Raw genomic sequence first — 10785 nt, forward strand, 5'->3', positions numbered from 1 at the left:
AAGAAATGTATTTTACCATCTATGAAACTTAAAACAATGGGTGAAAGGGCATTTGAATACCAAGGCCCCAAGATCTGGAATGCTTTACCAAGTACTTTGAGAGAGATCAAATCTTTTGATTCATTCAAATGTCGGCTGAAGTCGTTTCTGTTTTTAAATTAATAAGATGAATATTTGGAATAATTTTCTTTAGACAGAACATAACGTTTTATGTTACTGTTGTGTGTTGTACTGTATTGTAAAGCGCTCAGACCCTGTGTATTTTATTCGGGGTTGAGCTCTATATAAATGTGATTTATTATTATTATTATTATTATTATTATTATTATTATTATTATTATTATTATTATTATTATTATTATTATTATTATCATTATTATTATTATTATTATTATTATTATTATTATTATTATTATTATTATTATTATTATTATTATTAAATTAGTTTAAATGCAATTTGTAGAGTGAAGGCAGTTTTGCCTCCTATTTATTAGATGTATTAACTTGTGACATGAGAGTAGAAATCTGTGACTTAAAAAAAAAAATAGGTAGCTCCTAAGACTGGCAACTGCTTTACTTTTTTTAAGTAACTGTTAATACATAATACAGGGTACCCAAAGATTCTGACAACCTTCTTCAAGTTGACGATTTGAAGGATACAATAACCGCAGCATGCAAAAAAAAAAATTTTTTAAACCTGATATATTCAGGAGTGTTATAGCTAAAGTTGGCGTTCTTGAAAGAATCGATGCTTGTTTCTTTGCTCAATAACATTGCTTTGTTGAAGCGGCTCGATTCAAACATTTTTTTATCATAGACTATCGATCCAGCTGTTTTGTTGAAAACGAGGACGGTGTACAACTTTTGGGACACCTTGTAAGCCTTTTTTTTTTTATTGTAGTAGCTGTTTCCGTTGTAAAGTTTTTCTTCTTCAGGCGTCAAGCCTGGGGCAGACATTGGCGATTAGTGATCAGGGTATCACTATCACACTCCTTCTAGAGCAAATCGATTTTATTTTTCTCATTGTGTTATTTGTTGCAAAGTTGTTCAAGCCATCTGTGTAGGTCTATTGTGTTGTTCTCTCTCTCTCTCTCTCTTTCTCTCTCTCTCTCTCTCTCTCTCTCTCTCTCTCTCTCTCTCTCTCTCTCTTCCTCTGCTCTTCTTTCTCTACTCTATTTTTCCACACGGCAGCAGCTTGTCAAGTTCATCAAATCTCTTTATGTAGCCAAATTCAAATAATCTCAGTTGTGTTTTTCCTGACGCTGCAAAATGGATATAATCATGTGAAAGAATATGCGTCTCCCCTCTCTCTCTCTCTCTCTCTCTCTCTCTCTCTCTCTCTCTCTCTCTCTCTCTTTTTCCCCTTTATTTCGTGAACAAGTACCCACAAAATTTGCAAGGTTTTAAGGTTTTTCTTGCAAGTTTGTTCAAAACAAAGACTGCAGTGCCATCTGAACCAGTGCGCGGACTTCCGTGGACACTTTTTGGCCGAGTGAATTATCTTGTTATGTCGGTCTCCGTGGTCGGCCTACAATCTCTAGATCTAGCTCGCGGTCGTCTCAGCGTCTGACATGTCTTTGTTTAAGTTTTGCCATTCGTTCAAGTTCAAAACACAATGATGTCATTGGATCTATCGCTACCTCAGAGTTGCAACAAAGTTATATCTGCTCAGTACCGAGTTTTGAGAAATCTGACATGTCAAGCTTTTCCAAATCGATTCTTTGGATATCTTGACATTGACTCCAATGAATGATCTTTCTATTTTGATACAGCAGATATTATTGGTTTCTGAACTCATGGTCTTAGCAACTCAAAACGCCCCAAAATATTAGAGATAGAGCATTGTAATTCTGAATCTGGGGTAGCGATATGTTTAAACGTAATCTGATGTCTCCTTTTCTCACATTACATTCAGTAATTTAATGTAATTGAACCCCCCCCCCCCCCCCCCCACACACGCGCCTTTTGTTTGAATAAATAATGAACCTAAAATTAAAGGTGTCATTTTGACAGAACAACTTAGTTTGTGTGACAATGGGGCTGAACAAATGGTCGTTTCACGTTACGCAAGGATTCGGATTGTAAACGAAAGAAGCCTTTAGTGAAGGACAGGGCTTCAATAACGATAATAATGATAATATTATTCTTCTCTCAAAACTGTCAATTCTGAAGACTGTAATCTGCGCTGCGAGACACTTGAGCTTGTATCCCTGTCAGAAAGATTTTGATCCTGGTGTGCAGGTTGGTTCGGAATTTCTTGAGAGACAGGAAAAGATCTATGGGTGGTGGTATAAAAATAAACACGACTCCATTGTAAGACGCCAAAAATCCCTGAGCCTCAGCAGTCCAGATATTTAGTACTTCGCAGAAGGCCGTGTGCTACGTATTTGGCACCCTAGGAGTGTTTGAATTGTACGTTTTCCGCCCCTGTCAACTGTCAACAGTATTCTATAGGTTGTAGTACATGTACATGTATTCAACAAAACTGGTTGGCTGGATGATTTTGGTCTTGCCTTCCAGGACAGCCGGGGCGAGACAATCGAAGAAAAGAAAGAAAATACTTTCCCGCCAGTTAGGCAAGTGACATCTCTTTTTTTTCTTTTGAGGGGAGGTTGGGGCAGTGTTTGTTGTTTTTTTGTTCTGTCAATACATTTTATGTCCATTCAAAACACACTTTAGCGGGAATTCTACTGGGGAAAAAATTAAACAAAAGCATAAAAAATTAAAACTTTCAGTTTTCAAGGACACTCAGGCATTGGAAATGACCACCAAAGTTGGACGACTATTTTCTTGTCAATTTTAGCTCTGGCACCAGGTGACAGGCACCGCCTTCAAGGGCAACTATCTCATCTTTCACTCAAGATAGATGGGTATTCTTTTCATCAAAGGTACGAAAAATGAACAGGCGTGATACAGATGACACCAATAATTCCATATTAAAAAACTGACGAGCGCCTGATTTCACCGCGATGCCCCACATATCAATCTTACGTGAGGATCCCACTCTTGTACTTGCATTTTGCTTGTAAGGCGAAGAGTCTTCGATTTCCCGATCGACGTTCTACTAGGGTCGTTCAAAAAGTTTTGCCTCCTCTCCGATAACTCCTAAACTATTCAAGATATTCTCATGAAATTTTTACACAACTGATTTTCAATATTATATGTATACTCTCAACCCCCTCCCCCCCAAAAAAAAACACAAAAAAACAAAACAACAACACCAGAATTAGGCTACGATGTCACACCTTTATGGTATTGCTGTTTACATCATAGAAGGGAGGGTACATTGCGCCGAGAAAATGGCGTCCAGCAAACCTATGAATGTGCGCTTAAAGCAAAGAGCTGTTATTGAGTTCCTTACTGCAGAGGGAGCTGCACCCATTGATATTCATAGAGTCGAATGAAGCTTGTCTATGGTGAAGCATGACGTGTAGATGTAAGTACTGTTCGAAGATGGGCAAAGGAGTTCGCTGATACCAGCCCAGCAGAGACAGATTTGCATGACCAAGCGCTCGTTGTGGTCCTCCCACCTCTGCCAGTGATGTTCAACACCAGGAGAGAGTGGATGAGATCATCCAAGCAAACTGACGGATCAAAGTGTAAAGAATGTCATTGAAATGCTAGGGATTTCTGAAAGGAGTGCTCAGTGTATTATCCATGATGTGTTGGGTTACAGGAAAGTGTGTGCACGGTGGGCTCCCCACATGTTGTCACCCGAGCTGAAATTGAACCGAAGTCAAGTTAGTGATGAACTCCTGGCTCATGAAGGTGAAGCTTTCTTACGCCGTGTAGTCGGAGGAGACAAGACTTGGGTACACCATTATGACCCAGAGAACTAAAGACAATCGAAAGAATACAGGTACACTAGTTCCCCTAGCCCCAAGAAGTTCAAAGTTGTTTCATCTGAAAGTGCTTATGACAGTGGTTTGGAAATGTAAAAGTCTGATTCATATGATATTTTTGGAACAAGGTTCCACTATCAACTCTGAACGATATATATTGAGACCCATAGAAAACGTAGAGCACGGCTGTCACGAGTTCGGCCTGAAAAAATTCAATTTTGCACCACGACAACGCCCGTCCACACACGAGTTGACAAACCTAAGATGCCATGAAAAGTCTCAGATTTCAAGAAACCTTACAGCACCCATCATACGGTCCAGACCTTGCTCCATCTGACATTTATCTTTTTTTCTAAGTTGAAAAACACCTCAAAGGAAAACGTTATGCACATGACGATGAAGTTCAAGAAGATGTACGTCGCTAGTTCGGAGGAAAACCACTTGAATTTTGCGCCGACGGCATGCGACAACTTATTCGACATTGGCGGATGTGCATCGACAAAGAAGGCGACTATGTTGAAAAGTAAAGGCCCTGTCATGTAGTATGCAGCAGACATCGGTCACATCCCAAGGCGACTATGTTGAAAAGTAAAGGCCCTGTCATGTAGTATGTAGCAGACACCCTAAGCTTTCATGTGGTGTACAACTTCTGTATGTGGCATCAGTAATAAAGAAATTATGAGCTTGGAGGCAAAACTTTTTGAACGACCCTCGCATGACGTATACGTAACGTGAGTGACAAACTAAAAATAGTTAAAGTAACAAGAGGAAGTTCGATGACAGGTCCCGAGTGGGACGAGATGTTTCCTCCCTTTTTCGATAAGATTTCCTCGCATGTAGACTCTTTGTCGCAATTCAGCGTCCTGGCTGGGTCGAATGTTTCACTTTAGAAATGACGTGTTCTGTTCTAGTCAAAGATCCTCTATCGCACTACATGATACTTAATTAGTTCACTCCTCTCGTGGAGCAACTAAAAGAAACTCCTCTCATGGAGCAACTACAAGAAACTCCTTTCATGGAGCAACTAAAAGAAACTCCTCTCATGGAGCAACTAAAAGAAACTCCTCTCATGGAGCAACTACAAGAAACTCCTTTCATGGAGCAACTAAAAGAAACTCCTCTCATGGAGCAACTACAAGAAACTCCTCTCATGGAGCAACTACAAGAAACTCCTCTCATGGAGCAACTACAAGAAACTCCTCTCATGGAGCAACTACAAGAAACTCCTCTCATGGAGCAACTACAAGAAACTCCTCTCATGGAGCAACTACAAGAAACTCCTCTCATGGAGCAACTACAAGAAACTCCTCTCATGGAGCAACTACAAGAAACTCCTCTCATGGAGCAACTACAAGAAACTCCTCTCATGGAGCAACTACAAGAAACTCCTCTCATGGAGCAACTACAAGAAACTCCTCTCATGGAGCAACTACAAGAAACTCCTCTCATGGAGCAACTACAAGAAACTCCTCTCATGGAGCAACTAAAAGAAACATCTTCAAAGTCGCCGATGGCGCCACCTGAAAAAATAAGCGAGTACTTCATGGTGATCAGCTGGCTGTGGAACTACAGTGCAGGAAATTAATACATATATATCAGGGTGACTTTGTTATTATGTTGTCACTGCAGCTTCATGTAACGAGGATTCAATGATTTAGTTTTCATTTTAAACTTAGGATGAATGCATCATCAAGTAAAACAGTTGTAGGCCTAATAAAAAGTAGTAGGCCTTATAACAAGTATTTATAGCGTTACTGGAACTCAATGTTTGAGACGCCACTGCTCATTGCTCTTCCATATTACTGTTGTTACTCACTAGAGTGAACCGTGTGACGGAGGACTTTCAGCAGCTGTTGGGCAGAAGATTTCCAGACTTGGCAACTGTTTGGTACAAATAGATCTGCTTGAAAGGCCATGATGCCGTCCGCACTTGATTAAAATTCAGCTAAGCAAAAAGCTGATTGCTTTACGGAATTACATTTACAACAATACAATTGAAGACCTGAGAACATCACCAAGGTCAAGTCACATTTAGATGAATTCGAGAAAATGAGGAAAAACCTCGTTCATGGCTTAAATGATAGGCTTTTTCTGGACTTGACCTTGTTGTTACATTTAGGCATCGCATCTTTGAACCAGAAAAAGTGAGCGTAGGAACAAAATGCTACTCCGCCAGTGATAGGAATAGAAAGCCCTTTGCCGTCAGTTTCGAATGATAATTATGCAGAACTCTTTTTTTAAAAAAGAAAAATGTGACTTGAATTTGTTGTTCTTCTCCGGTCGTCTATTGTTTCACAAACTGGGCCTACAGTATGGGCTACTTTACTTCTTGACAAAGGAAAGAACGTTCAATCTGAGAAGTAGCCCCGATTGGGCGCTTTTTCAGCTGAGCGAACCACATGTTGTCTTCGCCTACAGTATAGGATCTTTGTCTGGTACGTCTATCACAGTTTTTGGTTTTTTCAAATTTCAATTTTTTTGTGAGCACATGTCGTTTATTAAATTAGGCATATCTTTTCTTTTTTTCATCTTTAGTTGGCGGGGGAAAATGGAAAGAAAACGTGTGTGTGTGTGTGTGTGTGTGTGTGTGTGTGTGTGTGTGTGTGTGTGTGTGTGTGTGTGTGTGTGTGTGTGTGTGTGTGTGTGTGTGTGTGTAGGAGGGGTGGGGAGGGGAGGGGGGAACAGGGGGGGGGGGTGTATGAACTGTCGCTGTCGTGCCGTATACAGAGCTCAAATAAAACTCCAACTCCACCATATCAGGTCACTAACCTTTATTAACTCCTACATAACAAGAAGCAAACTCACGCAGGTACGTCAAGTACAGTGATACAAGACGCGTCTCTCCGATGTGTGGAAGGGAAAATATAATGGTAGTGGCATTTGGGGGGGGGGGGGGGCTGTCTGTTTATCACACACTTCATAAATTCCGGTCAATAAACGTCAGCATTGATCAGCAGCTGACCAAAAAAAAAAAAAAGAAAGAAAGATAATGTCGACCCTCTACAAGACGGGGTTAGGTCTGAGTTTACTCGGGCTAATTTTTTTACTGCAACGTCGCATTACATTTCGTGAGCCTTGTCCCAGCGTAAGAATAGTTTAGTTCATCCGTGCTCAAACACCGCACAAAGAGGCCGGCTGGAAACAAACAATAATATTCTAAGATCAAATACCAACTTTTCTGTCCTCATATCGTTCCACAAATACATGTACAGGGAAAACCCTATTGATGGAACAAGATCTGGTCGTAAATAGAAGAACAAATGAGGTTGTGCTGTATTTCGTATGTTATGGAAAGTCAGTATTCAATTATTCAAACCGATATGGCATCAACCCATTATTCATGCAATTTACCATGTTTGCTTTATTTTGATTTGTTATTGCTACATATCACATTTCCAGCAAGAAGATTGCCAGTGAATAAATCTTTGTTCCCCTTTCCAGAAACAGCAATGAAAACGGCGGGAAATCGACAGCGGAAATTGACCTTTTGTTTTGCTTTCTTTCTTCTTCATTTTTATATATATCTAAACATTAATATATGTAATGTTTCTAGTCTCCAGCAGTGATGGCATTGTAAATAACTGGGGAAAGTCAAGGAATATCATGTTCTTCGGGCACAAGTGGAAAACTCCACTCAGTCTGTCTATGACAGACACTCAGGGGTCTGTCTATGGCTGACACTCAGGGGTCTGTCTATGACAGGCACTCAGGGGTCTGTCTATGACAGACACTCAGGGGTCTGTCTATGACAGACACACAGGGGTCTGTCTATGACAGACACACAGGGGTCTGTCTATGACAGACACTCAGGGGTCTGTCTATGACAGGCACTCAGGGGTCTGTCTATAACAGGCACTCAGGGGTCTGTCTATGACAGGCACTCAGGGGTCTGTCTATGACAGACACTCAGGGGTCTGTCTATGACAGGCACTCAGGGGTCTGTCTATGATAGACACTCAGGGGTCTGTCTATGACAGACACTCAGGGGTCTGTCTATGACAGACACTCAGGGGTCTGTCTATGACCGACACTCAGGGGTCTGTCTATGACCGACACTCAGGGGTCTATCTCTGACAGACATGGAACATGTCCTGGGCGCAAGTAGTAAGGGACTGTTAGTGAAGCAAGTTTTTCCGACTCGCTCATTCAACTACAGAGCACGTTCACATCGAAGCAATTGTTGGGGGGGGGGAGGGGAGGAGAGAGATTCCAGCGCTAGCCAGGGGCAATTGTATCTGTAGATTCGCTGTTGGCTTCAGGGTCTACGAGTAGATTGTTTTATGGTTCAAGTCTTTCCTTTATTTTTGTTTTTACGTTGTTTTTCCCCAAGCACCCAGTTACTATTGTCGGGTCAATCAGCTGATTGATTAATCATTTGTCATTGTGAGAAAAAATGGCATCAATATCTAAAGTCCTACTACGAACATCTTCCTCATGACTGGGCATGCGCAAGTAGCGACATTGCTTCAGCTTTTCCCACTCTTCCGGCGAGACGCCTGTCCGTTTGTTGTAGGACCCGAATAGGTCCATGTGGTTAATGCCCTTACTTATGTCGGAGATGATCTCTTGTATTGTAAACGAGGTGCGGCGGTAGGAGCCGCGACGGGCTGTGTACTTCCTTAGCAAAGAATCTCGACGGGGAGCGTCTTTGAGGTGAGCATAGTAAGGCACACAGATGCTGCTGCTTCTCCCTCTCGTGCGGATAGGCACAACGTCCAGTTCGGCATCCGTAGAGAAGCTGGACTGTTTTTTGGCTAAGGCCTGGAGGTGTGGAGGCGGGGGCGGCAGAGAAGGCACGGAGTTGCTTCGACCTCTTCTCACTGGAACCGATAGCGAACTGCTTCCAGTTTCCATGACCTTGACGTCAGAGATCAAAGGTCCCATTGTGTTTGTTGTACTTGCTTGCGCTGATACAGTTATAATGGGCGGAGTTGTCTGGAAGTCATTGCTTTGGCTACCAGACGGGGGCTCGCTGCTTATAACTATCTGAGGAAGCTGAGTATTTCCTTTGTCCATAGAAGGCGAGCGAACTGCCACAGTTTTGTGTTTGCTTTTAGAAGAGTTACACATATTCAACGCAGTAACGGTTGTCAAAGAAACAGTTTGTGTTTGAGGAGAAAGTGTTCTCGGATTGCCAGAGTTTCTTTTCGACAGCAGACGTCTGTTCGTCTCTGGGGAGGACACGGGTGAGGCTTGAAGGGGAGAAACGCCGCCATTTTCATGAGAGAAGGACCTTCTCATGTACACCCCGGGGGTTCCTAACCGCGGCGAATGTGATCGTGACTTTGGGGGAGACGTGCTCAAGGGGGACAGGGGGTTGTGGCTTCTGTACGACCCTCGCCTGTCCGGGGAGGGGCTTGGACTGCGACGACCCAGGGATGCCGTGATGAGGGACCGCTCGGACCCTGCGGGGGACGTAGATCTGCCCATGGGAGAGTTGCTTCTGGAGCGGGACGATTCCGCCCTGATTCTCATATCCTCAAACTGTTTCGTCACCTGGAAAAAGGAGAAAGCAGAGAATTACATTTACAACATGTTAATAATTCGTTTTGTTCTTAAAGTGAATGTCTAAAATAGACATCGGTGGTCATAGTTTGTCGCTTATTTCTCTGCTTGGGTGTCTCTCCCCACCCACAAAACATGTTATTAATATATTATCCTGGTCTTTTCCTGTCACCCATCTGGTAGTAGTAGTAGTAGTAGTAGTAGTAGTAGTAGTAGTAGTAGTAGTAGTAGTAGGCCCTACAATTTCGCTAAGTTATGAATGTTGTATACGACATATGTTATTATACTTCGGCTACACATTATGAAGCTTTTGACAAATCGATTATTGTGCATGAAACAGACGAGGATATTTTAAAGAGCTTCTGAGCAGAGAAATGAGGGACGAACTGTGGTCGCCAACGTCTGTCTCAGATTGGGCACTCGAAAAATAAAAAGAATTCCTGATATTTTGTTTCAGCTTAGTTCGGAATAATTCGTTGTACAGTTCAACACTACTAAAGCCCACAGGTTTGCTTTTAGATCTAGTGAGGAAACGTATTGTGACGCCTGCTGCGCATAAAGATGTCCCTTGTGTAACGTCTTAAAAGTCTCTTCTGAGCAGGGCTGGATTAGCTTAGCCATGTGGGAGGCCAGGCCCCCTTTTCAACTCCCCCTATTGCACACACCCACCACAAACTAGAATCCTAAATCGTACTATTATATAAATAGGACACTTTTAGTTAGTAAATACTGAACGGGGACTTTTCTTCCAAAGTTATAATATATGGCGTAAAAACACGAAATAGAAATGATGAATGCAGGTTGTCTTACAAAATATATTTACACAGAGAAAGTCATTCAGTTAAAATCATTAAATTTTTCATGAAAAAGTATAGTAGGCCCCTATAGCTAACAGGTAAATATCAAAATTGAAATCAGAGAATGGATGGGGCTATAACGAACAGTCCAGACACTTTGCTCGATTTTTGTGAGGCCAAGTGGCCGATGATGTCGAGTCATTGAATGCCAATTGACGGAGTATTATCTGACTCAAACTCATTGTTTCTGTGGGAGGCCCGCTCTTTGTGGGAGACCCAGGACCTGATCCCCTCGGGCCCTCGCCTTCATCCGGCCCTGCTACAGTTGTCAAGAGTAAGTTGTCGGGAACAGATGAAGTCTTTCAACTAAGTATTCTTCATTTACTGACTTATTATTTTTGGATGGTATTTTTTGTATGTTTCTCTGTTTGATTAGAATTCTAGTTAGATTAGATTGTGTTAGCTTTGACTTAATTGTTGGTTGTTTTTGTTTTTAATTATGGTTTTTGTACTTTTTAGAAATATATTTTTAAATTATTTTTCTTTGGGGGGGGTCGTTTGTGCTTTCGATTGTAATTTATTTTTGATTAGTTTGCTTGTTTTGTTATTGTTGTTGTTGTTGTTGTTGTTGTTGTTGTTGT

The 10785-nt window shown here is 41.7% G+C and overlaps 2 protein-coding genes across 2 annotated transcripts in view; one reads left to right on the forward strand and one right to left on the reverse strand.

Moving 5' to 3' along the window:
• Positions 1–4830: 4830 nt before the first annotated feature.
• On the forward strand, positions 4831–5427 carry LOC106011840 (hydroxysteroid dehydrogenase-like protein 2). The gene has a single exon (XM_013082878.1). The coding sequence runs from the start codon at positions 4831–4833 to the stop codon at positions 5425–5427; it is 597 nt and encodes a 198-aa protein (XP_012938332.1).
• Positions 5428–6598: 1171 nt separating this feature from the next.
• LOC106011843 (serine/arginine repetitive matrix protein 1) overlaps positions 6599–10785 on the reverse strand; it is a gene marked incomplete in the record, with an annotated part of 15432 nt that continues 11245 nt past the window's right edge. Inside the window, 1 exon segment of the mRNA XM_013082890.2 lies at positions 6599–9338. Within this exon segment, the coding sequence (XP_012938344.1) occupies positions 8214–9338 (1125 nt within the window).

This window comes from Aplysia californica, unplaced genomic scaffold (genome assembly GCF_000002075.1).
Source record: "Aplysia californica isolate F4 #8 unplaced genomic scaffold, AplCal3.0 scaffold00198, whole genome shotgun sequence".
Lineage (NCBI taxonomy): Eukaryota > Metazoa > Mollusca > Gastropoda > Aplysiida > Aplysiidae > Aplysia > Aplysia californica.

What these genes read in the sequence shown, in the direction of transcription:
- LOC106011840 (XM_013082878.1), top strand. Translation starts at nt 4,831, where the DNA reads ATGGAGCAACTACAAGAAACTCCTTTCATGGAGCAACTAAAAGAAACT.